This window comes from Vidua macroura, chromosome 7, assembly GCF_024509145.1.
Source record: "Vidua macroura isolate BioBank_ID:100142 chromosome 7, ASM2450914v1, whole genome shotgun sequence".
Lineage (NCBI taxonomy): Eukaryota > Metazoa > Chordata > Aves > Passeriformes > Viduidae > Vidua > Vidua macroura.
In genome coordinates this window covers 33,711,261-33,733,885 of record NC_071577.1, presented here as the reverse complement: position 1 = coordinate 33,733,885, position 22,625 = coordinate 33,711,261, and the positions used below count along the sequence as shown (strand labels likewise).

The 22,625-nt window shown below is 40.6% G+C and overlaps 1 protein-coding gene across 1 annotated transcript in view; it reads left to right on the top strand.

Moving 5' to 3' along the window:
• NCKAP5 (NCK associated protein 5) overlaps window positions 1–22,625 on the top strand; it is a 347,717-nt gene that overhangs the window by 128,957 nt on the left and 196,135 nt on the right. Inside the window, exon 4 of the mRNA XM_053982988.1 lies at window positions 20,601–20,660. Within this exon, the coding sequence (XP_053838963.1) occupies window positions 20,601–20,660 (60 nt within the window). The remainder of the gene's footprint in view (window positions 1–20,600; window positions 20,661–22,625) is intronic.

Here is a 22,625-nt window from a genome sequence, read left to right as displayed (position 1 = left end):
ACTTGATTATTTGCTGTGATCCCCTGGTGGATCCAGGACCACACCTCCACTTCATCTCCCAGCTGGCCCAAGAGGTTGCACCAGCTGCTTGTCCTGGGCATGCAGCAAGGAGTCAGCTGCTGGAGACCTTGCATCTGTGTTATATCTGGGGTGCTAAGGGTGTTGTCTTGGAGCACAGCTGCAAGGGGAAATCAAGGCACGCTATCATGAATGGCGGGCCCAAGACCTTAAATGTCAACGCACGTCAAGTTTTCACTGACATCACATTAAATTGGCAGTGAAAATGCACCTAATGAATTAAAATACGATCACAAAGAATGTCTGTCTCCCAGACTTCACATTTTACGTATGAAACACAGCTCAGCTGTGTTGATGAGAGAGTTAGACTGCAGGGTACAAAGAAAAATGAGGAACTCTTAGTCCGGGAGCGAGGATAGATTTGTTTTGATGTCAGGGCTTCTATTTATTCTCAAAGGCTGACATTCTCACTAGGCTGGATATCTGAAGAGCTGCTTCAGAACTGCTGAGCCTCCGTGGCTGGCACTGTGTCTTACAGGTCCAAATGAGACTGGTGGGTAACAGGAGCCTACAAACGCTGATGTCTTGGGCTGCCTCTGCCCAAACTCCATATCTGAAAGCCAGGAAGTCCCAGCACATTCCAAGGTTTCCTATTCTGGACTCCATGTAAAGCAGCTCCTGATTTGAGAGGAGGAGGGGCTTCACAGTTCCCTGATGAGGAGCTAGGAATTGGTTCCTGAGACTGCAACTCACAGAGGGTCAAACACCACTTCTGGTGATAGGAACACCACCTCCTTTTGATAGGAAAGACATGGAAGAAAGATGAGGAGGAGTGGCAATGTAGTTGTTCAATGTTCAGAGAATTGGAGTAAAATCAAGGATGGCTGTTGTTTTTAAGCCAGGAAAGTCTGTAATAGACCTGTTTGGCAAGGAACTGGAACCAGGGACAGCAGAACTCTAATGAAGAGTAAGGAGACCAGGTGAGAGGAGGGACTGAGACATCAACATGATCTTGGCAGGTGAGGAGGAAAGAAATTACCTTCTTGAATTTTGATTTGCTTCCTCTTGGAAGAAAACGGTGAAGTTGTGTTCAGGAAGAGAACTGCAGGTTTGCACTAATTAATCAAAGGCAGAAAAAACTGCAAAGGGATGTTCTATTAAGTTTGAAAAGCTGAGTTCAGAAGGTGTCAGAACTAAAGAATAAAAAAAATGCAGTGGAAAAACCTGTTCAGTCTCAAGATTTGTGATACAGGTGTTGTGAAGTGTGAAAGAAGGAGTGGAGAAAGATACCAAGATCTGCAACAGCATGCATTTCAGTGAGGGGTGAAACAAGCTGTAAAACTGTAGGAGAGTAAGTGTGGCATTAACAGATGTTAGAAATATTTCATTTTACTGGGACCCGTTTTCTAGGGCAGAGCTACTTGTGTCAAAGAATCAGATTTTTCGTGACTATGTAACTATTTTTTTGCTAAAAGCCAATGCTCTTGTTGGTGTAGCATGCACTGTTAAAGCAAATGGTGGCAGTGGTCCCTAATGGATTTACTTCCTAGAGTAATGAAAACGTGCTTTATTATTTATTGTGCATTTTCTTGTCTGATTCTGGGTTTTGTGCAAGGGTGGAGGCTGGATAATTTGGGATGTATCAATATGTGAGTTTATCTCTCCCTTGTCGTGTAAAGGCTTTTTAAAGAGAGATATTTTTAGCAATACTTAGATAAATATTATTAGAGTCTGGATTAATCTCCTTAACGTCTTCACTTGGTGGTGCGTAGCTGTGATAGTCTTAAGGATGGTAGGCAAGGCAAGGTTTTCAGTCATGGGTGTCTCTGATGGGATTAACACAGGAAAAGATTCAGGCTTTTGGCACACAAACCCTATTGTCCCTCCTTTCAGTTCTGTTAATCTCCTCTTTTCTGGTGGCAGCATGGGCCATGTATTTTTGACTCAGATCCAAGTTAGCTGAACCATAACTTGGTTTGTTTAGTAGTAGCTGGATCAAACCAAGTGTGAGGCCAACCAATAAATAGTTCTGATCTGTTTTGCTGCAATTTTCTGTTGATAAAACCATGTAAACGTAACAGGTGAATTAATGAGAGATGTTGTTGTTAGATCTAAAATATAACCCACAGTTCCAGCCAGGCATGGATTTATTGATGGCACTGGGGGGATCTAGGCATGGCATGATCCTCTTCCCTCCAGTTACCCTAATCAATATGTCAGATGCAGAGTTCATACATGACAGGAGGAAATCACAGCCCTACAGCTGGGTTTCTCTTCCCATTTGAAGCAGTAGTGAATTTCCCTCTGCCTGCAGAAAACTTGCCCCTTTTTGTTGTTGGGTTGTTGTTTTTCTTTTACAGTGCTATTACAAATTATCCCATCATTGAAGTCTGGATAGGATGTGTGAAAACTCCTTTTCCAAATGGTGAGGCACTCAGTCAGTGAAATAGTTTGAATTAAGACTGCATTGAAGGTCTTAATTTATTTCTTTGACTGTCTAATAGGTAGTGTAAGTAAATAAGTATTTCTGAGAGACTGCATCTGCTGCTTTATAGAGAAAGCTGCTCAACACTGCTAATTTATTAAAAATAAGGAACAGGCATATGTTGTTAGATCTGCAAAAAATACAGCTCAGACATCTTCTTTTCTCTATAAGAGAAAAAAACTCTCATCTGTGGAGAATCATACAGCACTTGCTGGATTGTTGAAGGTTGTGACTAAGGTTACAAGGAAACAGACCAGGGTGACTGGAAAATAATGTTTGGGTTTTCCTCGGGGCTGCCCCTGGGGAGCTGTGCCACCTCACCCAGTCAACCCCAAAGGGGAGGCTGTGCCACCCTGACGAGGGACCTGCAGGGGTCAGAGCTGGATCATTTGTTGTGAGCAAGAGAAATTGCAAGAGAAAACATGGTCTTGACCTACTTGTTATTTATACTAATTCATTTTGGTTTAAAAGCTGAAAATCACCTACTTCAGTTTGGAGTGAGCTGGCCAGTGGAGTAGTTGGGTTAGAGGATCTTCATCAGGCAAAACAGGGCTACAGCAGCACAGCCTGCTGTGAATCCAGCCTGCCTGCCTGGCTCCCAGCTCTTACAGGCAGATCCTGGTGAGCTGAGGAGGAGATGGATCACAGCTCCTCAGTGGCAGCAGCAGGGTGGGGATACAGACATATGTGAATAATAGATATTTCAATCTGTGACCTAAATTGAATTTTAAAGTTGTCTAAATGTCCTGTATTTTAGGTACATGCCTTATTTTTCAGTTATTTTCTGCCCATAGGCATAGACTTTTTTGAATGAGGCCATCATTTATTTGTGGCTGCTCAGAGGTTACCAGGATAATACCCAGTGCCTCAGCCACACTCATGTTTGGTTTTGTAGTGCATGTCAAGGTCCCAAGGTTTCAAGTCAGATCTTTCAGGAGGTACCACTTCCCCAGCAGACCCAGCCAGTACAGTGTGGCACTGGGGAGAATTTGGCTCTTGACTGGACATAAACCTGGTCTGTAGAACTCTGCCCTTCCTGGGTAGTCTCCATAAGCCATTTAAATAAGAATTGCTGGTGTCAGAAGAGGAGTTTTCCAAAGCAACTGGAGAAAGGCATCCACAGGGAGAGAAATTATCCACTAGAGAATGCCACAGAGTCACAAAATTGTGTGCTTGAGTGAAATAAGCTCTGCAATGGTGGAATTGTGTATATAGTTGAGGAGCATGTCTACTCCAGCTTTCCTTCTTATAAGGAAGTTCTGTATTGACTGAAATCTTCCTACTTTTTGAGTACTGTGCTGGATGGAAGACATACATATTCCTTCAAAGGTTTGAGCCTCATCAATGACCTATGACTACATTTCCACAGGAACTCTTCCGTGGTTGGCAGTGAAAGTTGCCACATGCATTTGCAATAATAAAACTCTGGTTCCTTTGTGTCTTATCTTTTTAGGGAAAAATCCTTCATAATCTCTCAGCATTCATAAAAAATGATGATTTTGTCAGACTGTATTAGAAATCACAGTTTTTGTTCAGGCTAGTTATATGGGAAAAAACCCTTCAGAAAGGAGAAGTTTCAGTTAGTGAAATGTGACAGTTAAATAACATTAGAGATTTCCTCTTCATCTGCAAGTATTTACCTGAGTATTTCTATCATAATAAGTAATACAATATTTTCTGTTAGGAGATAGGATGGTTGTCACATGGATATTTTAGACAGCTCTCTATTTTTACATGTTTTTATGCAATTTTTGACAGGATATCATAATAATTCTCAGTATGGGGACAGTTTATAAGGCTCTGTATTATCCAGGTCTGTAATAGTGCTATAATATCAGCTTTGCTCCCAACAACATCAACCAATATTTTGCTGTGGCTAATGTGCAGCAACATCATAGATGTTGATAATTATGACTTGTGCCACTGACTAACCCTCTAAAAGTAGCATTTTGATGCTTTTTGTGCTGCAGTGGGATGGCAGCCAGTTGGCCTCTGAAGATAGTTTCCATAGCTACTGTCCTACAGAGAAAGAAAATGCTGCCACAGCATTTTTCCTTTGCACCTTTATAGTTTTTATGCAAGCTGTCAAGACAATTAATTTTCATCAGATGTATTGGTTATTAGCTGTTGAATGCAGGGGGCCATGGGTTAGTACATATGATGAAAAAGACCGTTGAACTAAGTAAAACATCAAGAGATTTCTTTATGTACACAATATGAATGCATTTCAGATTTACAAAATCCCATTACTGCAGCATCTGATATGCCAAAATGCAATCTATGCTCAAATGACAAGGTCCTGAGACTTCTCAACTTTATTTCTGAGGATAAGCAAGCCTGGCACTGACTTCCACTGTTGTTGAATGTTATGATCTAGATTTTTAATTCCTTTTAAAATTAAATGAAAAACAAAATCCTTGCCTCTCAGGAAAGTACTCAAACTTTGCCTAGTTTAAAATAATGTTACATGTTTCTGTGCATAGAAGAGCATAAAGAAGAAAGTAAATAATAGAGCAGTATGGTGTGTAACAGTGAGCATTGACTATGAGATTATTTCTTGTGCTTGGCATGGGTAATGTCTTCATTTCTTTCTGCAGTGAGGCTCAAGGCATGTTGTTTCAAAGTTGGGGTGGTTCTGGAGGTCATTAAACGTGGTTCTATTACCACCTCAAACTGCACATTTCCTGTAGAGTGCTGAGGTAGAAATTAGTATTTGAGTACTCAGATTGTAGTATTTGAGCAAGTTGTGAAAATTTATGCCACCTTTTTTCATTTTGTGTAAAATAACAGGGGGGGCTCTGTCATCTCTCTACAATTACTGATCCTGCTGCTTTAACCTCTTCAGAGATTGTAATGTTGGCTTCCCTCAGGTTTATCCTCTTCTGTGACATTTGTCCTCTTCTGTCCCCTTCTGTGACAGTACACAGATGTTCCTGAATGGCTCTGTCCATAATCATTGACTTCAGGATCAAACCGAATTTGCTTAGGAGAGCTAGCACCAAAACACGTGTATTAGAGCTGGTGAGCACTTGTTGACTTCAGCAGTGTTAAAATCCTAGTGAAAAGCAGAGTGCTTTGTGGGAATACAGAAGGAGAGGATGTGGAGGGAATTAATACGGGTATAGAGAGGATGGGCATTGGGGGGTACAGTTAATAAATAGGTTAAAGCATGGCTCTGGCCTTCAGTGGGGCTGTTTGGTGGTTGGCCAGGGAATTCCTGGGAAAATCCTCTGACCATTGAGAAAGGAGCAGATTTATAACCTAAATGAAAAAGTCCAGCCAGAGTGTGACAGTGGCTGGAGGTCTCTATTGAAGAGGAAATCAATAGGCTAAAAGTCTGAAGAGTCACAGAGAATTTTGCTTTGTGGCAGGGATACAGGACAGGGTTTTATTCCCCTCCCTTTGCAGCAAAACTCTCCCTGTGTGGTTTTTGGCTGGCCAGCTGGGCCCTGGCAGAGGGATATGTGTCCTCCAGAATGGCAGGAGGCTGTGGAGCAGAGGGTCTGTCATTAAAAGCCCATCTGGGGGATTGTGGCCAGCCCTGGAGGAATGTCCCACAGGTCCTGCTGAGCCACTGGGGCTTCCAGCAGGTGCCTGAGTTGTCCTCCTGGCCCAGGGAGTGGGGCTGAGCCTCTGTCCTGCCAAGGGCTGGCGAGCCCCAGCCTGAAGTAATTTCTAAACCCTGCTGAGCTCTAGCTCCAGCTCCCTCTCCATCATTGTCCTGTCCTTAGAAATCCAGGCTGCTTGTTTGTCTGGGGTAACTCAGCTGATTAAATACATGTCAGTGGAAATGGGCTGACTGAAACCAGCCATCTGGCTGCCTGTTTAAAGTCTTAAATTACTGCTTGGTATGATGGGCATCATTTTCTAGTGGTCTTAAATGCTCTTCTTCGTTAATACTTTTGACTGTCAGTGCTTGTCTGCACTGAAAAACATTTTCCTCATAGAAGAAAAGCTGATTGGTATTGTTGCAGGTAATGCTCCAAAAATATTGCTGCTTTTAAAGAAAGTATGTCTTTGGGAAACCATGTAGACTATGATCTGTGTATAGGGGAAAAGAGAAATTATTCCCCACCTATCTAGAAAATAAATTGTTTTCTCTATCTGTCACTTGCAACTCTGAGAAATTGGAAGCTCAGGATTTTTAAACAAAGCTGTAGTTTTTATAGGTGCATACAGAAGCACTGTCTATATGTAGATACAGTTTTTCATAATGGTTTCACAAGATAGTGCTGGGGGAAAATACCTATTGATAGACCTCATATACCTTGAGAGTTTATCCTTTTCTATCCTTTCCTTATCTTTATATAAGACTGGGAAAAAAGCAACAGTATGCTAACTAAAATAATTTTGAATTTAGCATGTGGCTTTATTGCCATCTAACACACTGGGACATTGTGTTGATGCCAAGAGCTTTGCAGACAGAAGCCAGGGAAGAGCTGCTGATGTTGGCTTTACCTTTGTAAGGTAAAGGCTTTGGCTAAGGGCAAGGCAACACCTCTGTGTCTGGGTCATGCCTTCTCACCAAAAACGTTTGATGAAGGGATGAATATGTGGGTATTTTGTGCAGAAAAATATCCTAGCATTTCATTTCCATGTGAAATTAGGTGATAACAGCTTTCAGTGTCAGCTGTGAAAACTCTTTTTGTGGGATGTGCAGTAATGAGCAGGTATAATAGGGAATGATATGCAACCTAAAAGCATATGGGCTTTTTCTGCTTCACTAAAAAAATCCTTCTAGATAACCTCCAAATGGCAGATGAAACCAATTAAGACAATATCTTGTTAAGGAAAATATGTCAACATGGAAGTGTCTTAGCATATCAAAGTCTGCTGGTTCTTGCAGCCTAGTGAAAAAGGAGAAGCAATTCTATTTTGCTTTGGGGGCTTTTGGGGAGGAAAGTGAACCCAAACATCTCTTAGATATTGATCCCCTGAGTTCAGAGCAGCTCTGACCACCTGTATAACAACTTAGACCATTAGTAACATATATTCTGTACAGACAAGTGCTTTATGCACTCTTGTAAATCACTGTGAAAAGCCACAGTTACAATTTTGCTAATGAACCCAGGGAATGGAGGAGTTTGCTGCTGTTGTTTTTCTCTTAGATAATTGCTGGTTATTGGGGGTGGATGTTAAAGTAGGTGCTTGTTGCAGCCTCATTCTGACTCTTTTATTATTAAAATAAGGTAAAGAAATTAAGGTAAGCTTAGGTTTAATCACAAAAACCTCAAGGTACCAATGTATGATTTTTCTCTCAGCTGTTTTGATCTTATGTACTAAAGACATGGCCATGATGAGGGAGATTTACCTACAAAATGAATCACCTGTTTTATATATGTCTGTTTTAATTCCTACTCTAATAACCTGGATACTTAAAGTGTAGTTCTACTTTATGATCTCTAATATCAAAGAAATTTAAAATCAAGATTAGGGTCACTTACTTAATTGGAAAATGCCCTTTATTGGATTTATTTTCTTGTTACAGCTTTTGACTGTGGGATTACAGTCTGAAATAATCAATACCTTGATTTGAAATGGAGCTTTTCCTGATTTTGTAAATGAAGTAATCCTTGTGGTGATGCTATGTGAGCACTGTGTGATTTTTATTTTGCTTGCTGCCAAAGGTGATGTAGCTGGCTGTGGTGATGACTGTAATAAGTTATTTCAGAGCACAGTTCATTACCCAGATACAATGCATCTGCTGTGGAAAAAGGCAAAGAGCTTTATTCAAACATCAAATGATTTCAAAACATGCTCTTTTTTGCTGAAACTGGAGAAATGTGGAATTGCCTAAGTGTCTGGTTGACATTTGAACTGCTGAAAGCATTTCCATTTTAATACTTCAGACAGTTAGTATTTCTTAATATACATTTAATATGTTTGGAAATGCCTGAACACTAACACATCTTAGTCCTTATTCATCCGTATCTTTTAAATTACTTGTTTTGTTTGCTGTAAGTTGAACTTCCATTGAAGTTGATGCTATTTGAGCTCTGAGAAGCTGGCCTCATTCACAGAGCAGAGCTGGCTGCTGTCTTTGGGGAAAATGATTTAAAATGTCCCAAGAGGGTTTCGTTTGTCTGGGGTTTCTTAAAGGTGTTTGCTTCCCTGATTCAGGTTCTGAACAGAAAGTCTTTTTTCTTAGATTGTGCTTACTTGTAGATAACAGTACACTCTTTTATAATAGCATTTTCAGTCACATCACAAATAACTGAAAAAGTTCTAAGTAACAGTTCTGGCCCAGCTTTTTTGAGCTGGAAGGACAGACAGTACTGAGCTTTCACCTGATAATGTTTTGTCATTTAATATTCAGAGAGCAGGGCTTGAGATGTACTGAGGCAAATTCAGGGTACCATATGTTGAGTTTTTTAACTGAGCTCAGTAAAACAACTTGAACAACACAAGTGGATTTTTGTGCCTGTTGCTATTCAGTCTCCCCTGTTTTATTCCTAGTTGTGATTTGACAGTTGTGAATTTAAACACCTTCATAAATGTAGGAATACTGCCGTCACCCCACTGATATGTCTGGATTTCATTTTCAGTGTTGTTAAGTGTTACACTGGTATATTATGTGGTAAAATTGTCATCAATAACTTAGTTTCTCCATCTCTACTTGAACTTGCTGGAAAGCATTTTGCATATATTGCCATATGCTGCTTCCCTGATTTAAAGTGACAGCTGTAATTTCTCTGTTGGAATTAGGCTGTGTGCAGGGCTGTGTGCTCAGTACAAACACTGCTCTTTGAGGAGCGCTCTCAGGCTGGGCTGAGCTCCCTGTAGAGCCATGTCCTTTCAAAAGCAAAGCTTTTCTTCTCCTCTTCTGGGTCTACTGAGACAGCAAAGCTTGAGTTTGAGGTTTCAGTTAATCATCTAATTTGTCAAAACGTAATCAGCCAGAGGCCAGTGCCTTTGACTTTATCTAGTCTTCTTTTATAGACAGAATGATAGAAGAAACAATTATATCATTAGCATGGAGCTGATTTTATTGCTATAAGGCTGCATGAATATGAATTTGTGTGTTGGGTTACTGAAGGATACTTCAAAGTGATTTTCAGCATACTGCTTATTTTCTTTCTGGCATGGGGAGATGTAGTGCAGAGAACATTGTTTTGCTTAAGGCACAGTGAAACACGTTCCTTAGTCTGGGGGAGGACAGTGGGAAGTCCAGCAGTTTTTAACTTTTTCCAGGGAAGTTTGTGTTCCAGCATCACTTTAAATTAAAAAAAAAAAATCCTTATTATTAGCTTTCATCTGTTTTTCTCTTCACAAAAGTGTAGCTTATTCAAGTCCAGAGAAATTTATACATAAGTCTGAATTTCTTTCTCTTTTGAAATCTTTGCATTCAATAAACAGGATCACATTCCTGAAACTGAAAACTAAGTGGCAATTATTGTCTGTTGGTAAATCTTTAATATGTTTGATGTAGACATTTAAGAAATGCTCTCAGAAAATAATTATTTCATCTGTCACTTGCTGAGAATCCTATTGGAAGGCACCTGCAGGGGCTGTATCAAAAGTGCTGTATCCAAAAGTGTAATCTCTCTGTTCAAATTATTTGATTTTCTGTATAATAATTTGAGAAGAAATTCTCTTGTATCTCAGGTGGGTTAGTAGAGCAGAGCAGGGATGGGTTACAACAGAAAATACTGCTTCAGGGACCTGATCTGAGTTTCAGCTCCTTTGGCCTTAAAATGTAGACAGTTCCCAACAGAAACCTGTCCCCTGACTGAGTAGTATTTCTGGGTTTTACCAGAACAGTATTCTTGAGGGTGCAAAATGAGATTACAAGAAAAAAACAAAAAGAAAACAATAAGTAAAAAAAATTACTCTTTCTGACCAGGTTTGAGCCTTTTTTGTATTTTTCTCTGTGAGTGGAAGGTCATTGCAGATTTGTTAGTGATTTATATCAAAACATGTAAGTATTGAACAATTGTGAAAACGCAAAAAAAAAGTCAAGAGAAAGAGTTGTGAGCAAAGTGAGCACAGCAGAAAAATCACTTTGGTCTTGTTTCTTATCCACATGGTTTTTACAAGGTATTTCAATGTTCAGTTAGAACAGGACATGAGTGACATCCAGAAGGTTATAGCGTTTACAATAAATACAGCTCAGAGAGAAAAAACACATAGCAAGTGCAGCCTGTTAAGAAAACCATAAGTCCTCATGCTGTGGGCTTTCTGCATGGATAGAAACATATCAAGCTGTGTAACACCTTCCTTTAAAAAGAGGTTACAAAGGATACCAGGAATTGTTGTGATGATCTGGGAACAAAGGAGTGGAAAACAGAGGTAAGAGGTCAACCAGTAATGAGGCAAAATCAGGTATCTTCTTTGAACTGTAACAACAAAAGTGAAAAGCTTTGTAGAGAGCAGGGAGGAAAATCTTTCCAAGCATTCTCACAAACAAATGAGAACTGGGTGTATCTCTTGGGCAGAGCCAAAGGAAAGCTAGTTATGAAGAAAGCAGTGGGATCTACAAGTTTGGTTGAGCTTAGTATCCAACACAATGAATTTGGGGTTTGTGCCTTACACCCATTTTCCTTCAGTGTTGGGTTTCATCCTTTTTTTTTTTTTTTTTTTTTTTAGTGTAAAAATGTATTTCTGCCTTTTTATTTCCTTAAATATACAAGAGGTGGCTTAGGGGTGTGTTTCTGGCATCTCTGGTTTACAGACCTGGTTGAATATAGTCTTCATCACTCTTTGAGAATTTGTTGATTTTCTAAAGATGGTAATTTACTACCAGGATGTGGAATCAGTACTTTGCATGAATGTTACCCACAGAATGTAAAAGTAATTTGGATTAGGACTAAGCAAATGCTTTCTGGCTCTGGTAAAAGGTTTCTGTGGAAGGAAAAGGCGCTGAGAGAAGTCACAGTAGTGTACTGACATTTCTTGCTGTTAGTTTGTGTCTGGTTATGAAAAAATGTTTCCATGATTTTCAGCTTTACGTGAAACAAGACTTCATTTTCATAGAGGACAACCGTATATATTTCAGCTAACACCCTCTCAGACAGCCTCAGGGGATAAGATGTAAGAAGTGAGAATTCTTCCGTGCTTTGATGCATTGGTTGGGAAAGTTACACTCCTGTTAAGTGTGATGCATTTTATGTTAATAAACAAAAGATCATTAACTGAAGACTGAAGTGCTGCCAATCCTGCATCTTTCATGAGCAATAAATTCTCATTAAAAACCCCTTAGGGAAATGCATGTCCTTTCAAAAGAATTTCCACAGCACATCATCTCCATGTGACATATCTCCAGAGAAAAAATTTATATGAGGAAAAGTGACTGGGGGAATTTGTTAGCTCAACTTCCAAGTCCTTTGCAAAAAGAAAACCTTGTTTGCTTGTTTCTTCCTTTGTTTTTCATTTTCCAAGGTCATCTTGTATCCAGGCTCAGTGAAAAAAATAATTCACTTCTGCTAGAAATGGCTGAAGGGGTTTGGGTCACAAACCAAAGAATTCATCATATAGCAGGAGATAGATATCTTCTGGATTCCAAATAGTTACTTAAGAAAAAAGCCCCAAAACATAAGTAAACCATACAATAAAAATGATAAAAATCTGTATGCTGTAAGGATCTGATACTGCAAACTATCCACAATGCCCCAACAAGAAACACAAGAACTGAGACTCTATCTAGTCTAGAGAAAGGCTTGACCCAGATTAAAACTGAACAGCAGACAGAGAGAGGAGAATTTGCACACTCACAAGCTGGGAGACACTGCTAAAAGCAATGGCACTGAGGAGGAGCAGCTTTGCTTGCCCTGACAGGAATTCTGTGCATGACCTACAGCTGTAGGCTGGCTTGAAATCTGGAGAGCAGAGGTGCTGAACGATGTGCTCAGGGCAGGCAAGATGGGAGAGGTGCCCTTAAACAGAGTGGTTCCTCTCTGATCCTTGCTCTGTTTCTGCTTTCTTGAATATCCATTAAAAATAATCTTTTGATAGCTCTATAGGCAGAGCTTCTCCATTCACATCTCTGCTGTTGCTTTCAGTGTCACCAAGTCACAGAAATAAAAACCTGACTCATCTAGAAGCAACATCTGCTTCAGCAGCACCTTCCTTGTGTTGGTGGCTGATGTGTCACCAGGCCCATGTCAGCTCTACTGAGCAGCCCAATGTCACCAGCTTTGGTGCAGCCAGCAAAGAGAGCAGATGTTTTTGGCGATTAGGACCAAAAAAAAGCATCTTGTGGGCGTGTGAAATGAAGAGCGGCAGTTTGTGTGTGTTGGGAATAAGAGGGATTAAAAGGTGGTGACTTACACTGTTGTCTCTCTCCATGGGCCAGACTTTCATGTAGCAATGACCCTGTGCCTCTTTCTTAACCCACTCTGAACCTAACTGCACTATCAAGCTAAACTGGGAAGTTTTGAAAAACCTGTATGGTCTTATCATCCCACTTAAAGAACTGGAGTTCCTGGACCATATACTGCTGAGGGAGGATCAGGTGAATTAGTCATGTACCAGAGGGACAATTTGCTTTTCACACTCAACCTGTACTGAAGAAAGTGATAAGAATAATGTGGTGGCTCTGAGGATGCCATCAAAAAGCAGATAAACACTGAAATATGTTCTAATTAGAAAAGTGCAAACTGTAGGCCTTGTGCTGTGAAAGGATTCTCAGGAAGAAATTTGGTACCATTTAAGGGATTTGATTAAACATGCTTTCATTAGTGTAAAATGTTTTTTTAAAGTAGCACCTGAGAAAAAGTGAGTAGTCATTCCCTTAGAAAAGCATGGGGATCTCTGTGCAACAGCTGCCTATGTTGTGATGTAAAGTTTTCTTGTGCTGAATTAATATTCCATACTGACATTTATTAGTCCTTTCCTTCTTTTTTTTCCTTTTTGAATGCTGAGGTTTACAGTGATGATAATTCTTTGAGAACTTGGCAGATTGCCTGATTGTACCAGTTCCCACTGTATGCTTCTTGGATTGCAATTTATTGGCAGAAATAATACAGCATTAAATATAAATATTACTATTTATGTAACATTAAAATTGATAAATCAGTCACTTATGTAAAAAAATTCCAAACTACAGCAGTGTGAATTTGTCAAATTGCTTCTGCTTTATACTTTAAGGTGTGTTTTTCAGAACAGAAACAATCAGGTTTATAGTTAATGTACCACTTTTAATAATAACAAATTTTGTGTGATGGATCCAGTGCCCATTTATTTTTAGCAGTGAGTTTTAGTAGTTTTGCTGGGATATACTGACTCAAAAGGTTTAAACAGGGAGCAAATCCATGCAGAATTTGGCCCTGCTAAAACCTTAACTTTGCTTTCTGGTAAATGCATGGTTTACATAACGCATGGACTATTTAATTTATAATGTGAAAACTTGTACTTTACATGTATTTCAGAGCTCAGTATTCTGGTACTGTTTACTTGGTGTTTTTTGGCACTTGGGTTTTGATGTTTCATACTTGAGGAGGTTGCATTCAAATTGATAGTCAGGTGTAACTCCCCTGCCTGCTGCAATTTACTGCTCTGTGTTTGGGCTGTTTATTAAAAGAAGTCTGTATCTCTCACTACTCTCTGCAGACTCTAGAGATGGTTAAAAAATGTGGGGTTTTCCCTCCATTTTTGTCCTTCTAGAAAAAAATAATTTTCATCTTTGGTCTGGAATCTCAGACCAAAAGAAAGGCTTCAGAGGAATATATCTGAAAAAAGAATTGCAGTTGAATGCATAATCTCATGAATAATGGTCATAAAGTGAGATGTTCCAGGAGATTTGTAAAATGATTGCTTGGTATAATTCATAATTATCTCAATGATTTGGCATTGAATCACACCGACATTAATCTTTTATCCTCCAACTGAATATGTGCATAATGGGGGGGAAAAATCACTTCTTTTTTCCTATTTTATTCTTAGTCAAGAAACTGCATTGATTATGATGGTTGATACCACCCCCATGTCTTGCTTGGTGGCTCTATTTCTTATCATTCTAATTATTTTGCAGTAGCTAATGAAAGTTATTTATAGAGCTTTTGCTCTTCACTTGATGGTTTTTCTGCAGCAGCAAGGTTAAAAACCATTTCAATGTTCAAAAGAAAAAAACCCCAAAAATTTAGACTTTGGGTCTAGACCTCCTTCACTATGTTTTTTTTTGCCTAAATAGGTACAAAATTTAAAAGGTGGCGTATTGTGGAGTCAGTGCTACCAATAGAAGAAGACACCCCAACATTAATAAATAGATAAATAGATATATTTATGGATAAATAGATATATTTAAAATATTGTCTGAAACACCAATCAGTCATTAATGTTTGCTGCCTTGTACTCATAATTTCAGTGCTGAAAAAAAAATAACAATGAAATAATAAAAATTGCCATGTGAGAGAGGATGCTTGTGTTAAAAATGCATTGCTGCCCATTCCCATGCTCGTGCTCAGAGGAGGGGAATTTCCCTGCTCAGGTGCCCATACTGGGAGAGTAATTTGTCATGGAAACAATTCGGGAATAATCTGCCATGGACTCCTGATAACCTTTCCTTTCTAATTTCTTTGCCATAACTGCCCCACTTTTTAGCCAAAGATAATGTTTTTGCTTTTATAGCAAAGGCTCTGCCCTCATGATGTTCCTCTCTTTGCCTCCTTTTTGATCTGTTCTCCTGTGATTTCTTCCATGACATTTCTTTCGTATTTGGCGTCGTTTGGATGCTTCTGGAAGGTAACTAGATGGTTGTCTTTGAACTTCTTCAGATTAATGTTCATGAAAATCCACTGGAAATTGGTGACGACCCCATGAGGATTGCTGATCCTTATTTTAGATCAGTTATAATTTTCTTTTTCCTTGCTGTTAGTGTCACCCAAAGAAAATACAGTTTAAGTAAGTTACTACCTGTTTCACTTGTCCTGATTTGGCAGAATCATGTCTTATAGAAGAGAAATTTAATGTAAATTGTATTTTCTGTAGGCTTATCTTTTATTACCAATAAGTTAGCAGTGAATAGGAGCTGCTCCTTGCTGGTGGCTCATCCTATCTTTCCTGCTTCTGCCTGACAGCATTAGTACTTCCATTATTGTAACTCCAGTCCTTGCGATTATTGTAAAAGCAGTTAAATAAAGCCCGTACTTCGCTCAGCTTTAAATTTGCAATGAATATCTTTTTGTTGGGGATGACTCCTTTATTGGCAGACCTGGCTAAGGCACTGAGGCTCTGGAGCCCAGTTCCACAATGCTCTGACATTTAGGGAGCGGCGAGCGCCGTCGCTGTAGGTGACGGTCGGGGGAAGGAGCCTCGCTGAACGCCGCGCCCGCAATCGGAGCTGAAAGAGACGCGGGAGTTCACTGCAGCCATTCCACCCTCGGCTCTTCCTCTGTCAGATCTCATCCATCCCACGGGGTCAGGCCTGGTCAGCACTCGGATGGGAAACCTCCCTGGAAAAGCAAGAGCTGAGGGAAGCCGGGCACAAACTGTGTCTTTCTGCACAAAGTAGCACCCTGCCCCTGGGTCAGTTGTTAGCACTGTGCTTTGTTTAATCTGTGTTGGATGGGGTTTAGTTGTGGTTCTTTCTGGTTCATTGGAAAAACAATGCTGTGGCTACAAATAATGATATAAGGGGGGAAAAGTTAAGGAGAAGTAATTTTGATAGGTAGTAGACAAGGAGTGGTTCCAAGGCACAAGGAGGTTTCGGAGGCCTTGCAAATTTGGGTTATAAGTCTCTCTCAGTCTTCTGTTTGCTTTTTATCCATGAGAACAAAGTATTTATTAACCTTGTGAATCTCACAGCAATAGTGTAGAGTGGAAACTTGGTTGGGATTTCTCTGCTCCAAAACAGCCTCCAGAAGGCATGGAAGGACTCACTGGAATATGGCTTGGCCACTGTGCTTGGTCACAGTCACCAACAATAAAACAAATGTTCATTGTATTTTCAAAGCTTGACATTGTCAGTGGTGATTTTATGGGTTTTCAAATAGTGAAAGTTATAAAATGACAAGGAGAGGTGGGCTTCACTTTGTGGTACAGGACTGATCGCTTCTAATGAAATTGCTTCAGAGTGAAAAATTCCAAGACAGGACGAAACATGAAGAAAACACATTCCTGTTCTTGAATAAAAAAAATGGGCAAAGAAATAAATTAGTAACTTGGGAACTTCATACCTATTGAATTTTGTTGTGCAGAGGAACAGGAAAAGTTTGAAAAATAGGAAAAGGAAAAGTTTGAAATCTTTGTCAATGTTGACACTTGTCGAAAATGTAAGAGCATGCTGGAAGGTTGTGGGGCTGATCAGGACAGGAAAGAACAGTGTCAGGGTGGAAGGAGCCCTTCTCCCAGGGGATCATGGGGCTTAAGGTTTACTGAAGTATTAACTTTTTCAGATGATGTTCCTAAGATATTTTCCATTCTTTTTGAGACTTGACTGTGTTCTTCATTAAAGATAAAATTACATTTCGTCATTAAAACAGTATTAAATTACTATTTACCACTGAAAATACATCCTGGTCCTGTATAGCTTAGGTCTTGGCAAATGGATATATTTCAGCACAATTTTACTTTATTCAGAAGCTAATTTAAGTAATATCTTTCTTTGTTAGATGGAGATGCAAAGCCCTATATCTGGGAGTTTCTGAATCTGAAGTTTCCAAATGAAAATGCAGATCAATGTTTGGGAAGCTGAAGTACACTGCTAGAGTTTTTGGGTTTATTGTATCAATGTACAGTAGCAATACAAAAAGGACAACTGAGAAAAATTGAGCCTTTCATGGACCAAGTGTAGCTTTTAGTGGTGCTTGGTCTGAGGAGATGTTACTTGTTCAGAACTAGGGGTTTGTGCCTGAATTGACTTCCCTGCCTCTGTCCTGGTGGATGGGGAGAAGCTGGAGCAGTGCAGCTCTGTGGTGGAGCCCTGAGCTGCTACTGTCACCTGATACAGAGTTCCTTTTGTCTGGCAGTTGGGTGAGTCGAACCTGGTGGGAAAGGAGAGTGAAGGAGAGATTTTAGTGTAAGGAGAGTTCCGAATTATTTAGCACGTTTGTGTTTTTCTTGGACTAAATGGGCTTTCCTCAAACTGTTGTTTTTTAGAACAAGCTACTGCAATATGTAGATATTGCAAACCTCAGTGATACTGAGATTTGAAATGTACCTTTCTTCCATGCACACACTGACTACTTTTGTGCTTGGTTCCATCTGGAAAGGATATAATTGAATCCTTGTTTGGCTTCTTTAATTATTTCTTTGCAAAGTTTTTGGCTGGGAATTTTGCCACTAACAATACAAATATTCAAACCTAGGAGCATAAACTATGCTTTCAAAGAGCATTTTTGTAAACCTTTATCATTTGGAGGATTTTCAAAAGAGAACATGAGACCTCCTCAATGAACATGTTTTAATTTTTTAAATCCCCAGAGAAGATTTTGTTTCCTTGCAGGTTGGCTGTAGTTGCTAATTAACCTTGTTAATTAAGCATGCTATAGGGATGAAACATGCTTGATTAAAAATAAATAAAAGCATATAGCAACAAAGTGATGCTACTGTTTTTTCCTATTTAAAAGCTAAGATTAAAAAACGAGATTAACTTTGAAACTGCTTGTCAAATGTTCTTTGCATTTGAAACATCTGAAAGGCTAAGGCAGCTAAAATCTTGTGGTTTTTGCAACTCGATCATAGTAAAATGCATATTCAGTTGTAACACCATGTTAAAAATGGGGGCTGAGAGTAGTCACTGAAGGTTCTGCCTTAATCAGAACTGACTGAGATGGTGGATAATAACCTGAGGGTTTATTTGGTCATCCTTAGACATGAAGGTCCTTGTTTTTTCCTGTCATATATCTCATATGTAAACTTCCAACACTCCAAATTAGTTTTAAATGCTGTTGGCTGAGCACGTTCCTTGCTCTGCACACCGGTGTGTTTGTGTGGAGGTGGTGGGGAATGGCTCACCGTGGGCGTTGGGCCAAGTGCATCCCTGGACAAAGCTCCCTGGAACAGTGTCAGGGATGCCTGTGGTCCACAGGCACGCTGAGCTTCTGCCACACGTCCTGCCAGAGGAGGAAAACCATCTGCATGGTCTGGCTGTGGCTCCACAGCTCCTTCACCTGGGGAATGCAGGTGGGAGGGCAGAAGCAGGAGTACAAAGATTGCTTGCCTCAAAGCTGACTATTTGTAGACACTGTTGGAAAAGTTGGCTCTTCTGTACCCACTATGGCACTTTTTTCCCCTCTTCTACATAATAGTCAGGTTTCTTTTTCATTTTCTGCTATTGAAAAATGGTTCTGTTCCTAACAGCAGCAGTGCTATAAACCAAGTTAGAGAATGCCAGTCTTTGCTGTCCTTCACTGGGAAAATTGCTAAGAAAACCCTTTGGGAATGTCAGCCAGGATCCTCACCCAGACAGGGAAGACCTGGCATTGATGGAGGAGCCTTCTTTGTGAATGGACCTTGAGTGAAATTTATTCTCATAAAATTCCAGAAATGTGTAAGTCATTCCATGTTGGAATTAACATGGAGTGAGGGAAGTAGGAGTATTCCTGATGTAGGAGACATAGCTAAATAAATCTCTTCAGACCACTGGCAGGAAGTGTATGGAGGAGTGGTTTGTGGGGAGGTTTGTTTATTCTCCCCCCACCCCCCACATATTTTTTCATAAAATATATTTAGGCATTTGTTTTGCAATTAAAAGGTCAAAACCTCCTCAAAGGGAATACTTGCTTTTTCCACTAGAACATATTAGGGCACTGAAGCAGTGCAAAAATGCAAGGGGCTATTTTCAGCAGATGAACTAAGTCCTAAAAATAGGATTAACCAGTTTTGTAATTTGCCTGTGATAGTATCTGAGCAAGGAAGGGGGGGAGTGTTACGTGTCTTTTAGAAGATGAGTTTAGGACACCTGTGTTAAGGCTCTCGATGCTGGACTAATGCCACTTCTCAATTTTCCATAATTTTTCACATGTGCCAAAGAAGGTGGAGAACACAAACATCATTTCAACAGGGCTGTGGCTGTATCATCTTCAACTTTTCCTGGTATTCAGTGGTTTCAGCAGCATCCCTGTTTACAGATCAGGATTTTGGGAATGCCTGGTGCTAATCTGATAGCCACGATGGCTGGCTGCGTGGGAATGCTGAGGGGTGCAGCGAGCACGTGGGGTGCTCAGTGACCAGTACAGAGACTCAGCTTAAACACCACATCTTCTGCTGGAATGGAGAGGGGGTCTGGTGCAGTGACCCAGGCGTACACTGAGCTGTGCCTGAGTGACAGGAGCGCTGTCATTCCACAGGAATTAGGCAGGCACGTGTGGATTTTCCTCATCGCGAATGGATCCTGAGAAATGGTTTAAAGGCTACTTTTTTTTCTGCAAGTTTGAGAGTGAAATACCACAGAACAGTTAGTTTTCCATGCTGCATGAGAGTGACCCAGTCAATGATAGGAGCATTTTCAGAGCCTGGGTCCTACTTCTGCCCTGGCTTGGCACCTTTGCGAGTTTTTGGGGGATGGAGTTTCCCCAGGCCATACAATGGGAAATTATCTTTCCTTTTCTATGTATGCTAATCACTATTTTCATTTCTTTCTGACAACTTTTCAGTGTACTTGAGAATGTGTTGTCGTTGCCAAATCCTTAATTAAACAAATTACTTATTAGTTGAGTTGAGCAAAACATTTGTATAAGGATCTTATATGAAAAAAAAGCTAATTAAAAAAATCTAATAATTCAGCAGTTGCAAAATGCATCACAATGTGTTTATATATAGAATAGATGTTTTAAATTTCAACTTTATGCATATATTTATTGATGATGCAACAGCCTTCTGGCATGTGTTAATATGGTGCAGAATAAAGCTGATGTGCAGGGCTAAGGGAGAATAAATAACACAATCTCATTTGCACAGTCTGTTTCCATATCACCGGCACGATGAGCTACTTTGTTGTTTGAATGAAGCAACTGATGTTTGGATTCAGCTGATTTATTGACAGCTCTGTCAGACTGCCGCGAAATGAAATAATAACACGACCACCAAATCCTGCAGGGGAGCGCAGGGAGGAGAGCGGGGCCTGCCGGGGGTTACCCCAGCGATGTGCAGGAATGCTGCCCCGATGGGGGAGCCAGTGGAGAATGAACTGCTATTCACAGGCTTTTCTTTCCTCAGGGAGAAGCTGTGTGTGGCTCGGCTGCAGCGGGAAGTTGCCCAGAGTAAGAGCGAAGGAGCCATGGTAAGCTGTGCCTACTCACTGCTTGGCAATTTTTGTCTTACTCAGGCACGTCTGGTCCGGCTGAAGGTGGTCACCTGAGCATCCAGGCTGGCTTGGACATAACAAAGGGTTGCCAATTTATGTGTTCATAAATGTGAGGAAACTCAAGGCTTGGCTTCCTTGGAAAAGCCATGGGAGAGAAAAGTTGCTTCCATTCATCACTGGAATTAGAAGCAAGGCAAGCACAGAAAGGCAATTTCAGATCAAAAAGCAATAGATTTACTTGCCTGTTAAATCTTAGCTAACCACAGAAAAATGAGAGAACAGGAGCGTGGAAGCTTAGAAAAACCCCTCAATCTGATAATTTTGTAAATCATGTAATGCTCCTCGTATCTTCATTTTTCATGTACCAATTCATGAGATTAGCCTTGTGAGCAAAAGATGAAATGGCAGATTTTTAGATGACCACAAACCTCAATTTATAGAGTGCCTTAGCTCTTCAAAACAATTTTCTTTGGGAGCCAACATGTGCTGAATGTGCTTAATTACTTAATATTTGAGGAACTGTTTCCATCTGTTAAGGAGTTTGTTTGTCCCTATCTTCAGATAAAATATCTTAAGCTTCCATGGGATAAAGCAGACTTGTTCAAAAACCTTAAAACCCAAACTATCCCCTTGAACATACATGGAAGTGCCACTGATCTGAGTTGCACAGTTGACTGTGAAAAACTTTGGTGGTCCCAAGTTTGTTTAACTTCGTGGGGAGCAGCTGTAGCAGGTCTCTGGGGAGGGGATGCTCTGTGAACTGTGTCATGCAGGGTCCTTAAAATCCCACCTGCCTCCAGGGAGTGCCATTTATAAATCCTTAGTGATTAACACGGTGAGGTGAGGTTTGGAGGGACCTAAGTGACAGGTGGGAGACACCAGCTGTGGGTTCATTGCTCTCACCACGGCCCCAGATGTGCCCAGCTCAGCTGTGGGAGCCACTGCCCTCTCCCATCCCAACACCATCCCGATGTTCCTGCCCTTGGGGTCTGCAGCAGGGCTGGGCTGGCCACAAGGAGACTTGGAAATGGGGTTAAAGCAGTTGGGAAGCCTGGCCCATGGATAAGGTGTGAGAATGGGCACGGAAGTCCTGGAGGAACTGAAGAACAAACTTTTGTCAGGTAAAGAGTCCGTGACTGAGATAAAACTGCAGCCTCCGGGAGGATTTTTGCCTGAAGAAGAACGGCAAAGATCAGGCATTGGATTTGCAATTGCATTTTAGTTTTCAGTGTAAATAAATGTCAAAATCTGGGAAGAACTGTTTACTCTATTTGAAATATTTCCTTTCTTTTTTTTTTAAACTAGCACTCCCTTGGAGGCATAGCAGTAATATAATATATTGAGTGTAAAATATACTTAGTGGTATAATCCAAGACTATATGAAGTGAGCAATACTGATTAACCTTCTAGAGCTGGTAAGGCTTTTGGTATGTGCACCCACGTTGTGGTCTCCTCTCCTGCCTGTCGGACACTTCTTATGCCTTTCACTATGGGTTTGTGGATCACTTCTCTCTGCTAACCAGGGTGTAATTTTGTATAATTTGTTGCGAGGCCAAGTGTTGTAATCCATTAGGAGCTGACAGGTAGCTCTCCGGGGGTGCAGTCTTCCCCCAAGGTAAATACTGGGTAGTTTTTTCCCTCTCTTCCCTGAGGGGTAATATGCACAATTATCCTGCAACTAGAGCCGGGAGCCAGCGCGCCGTAGAGACATTGCTTTGAAGCAGTTGATGTATGGAAAGTTCTTTGTGTCTCAGAGCTCAGAGCTGGTGATTTTAATATGAAACACAGCAGTCATTAATTAACATTAATGAACTTGCGGGGCTGTGAGCAGTGTGAGAGCAGCAAGGGTCCAGGGGCTGGAGTATTTGAACCCAGGGGAGGCCAGGGATTAAGAAAGTCGTGGAGCCGCGTTCCCAGGGCGAGGAGCCGGCTGCGCATCCT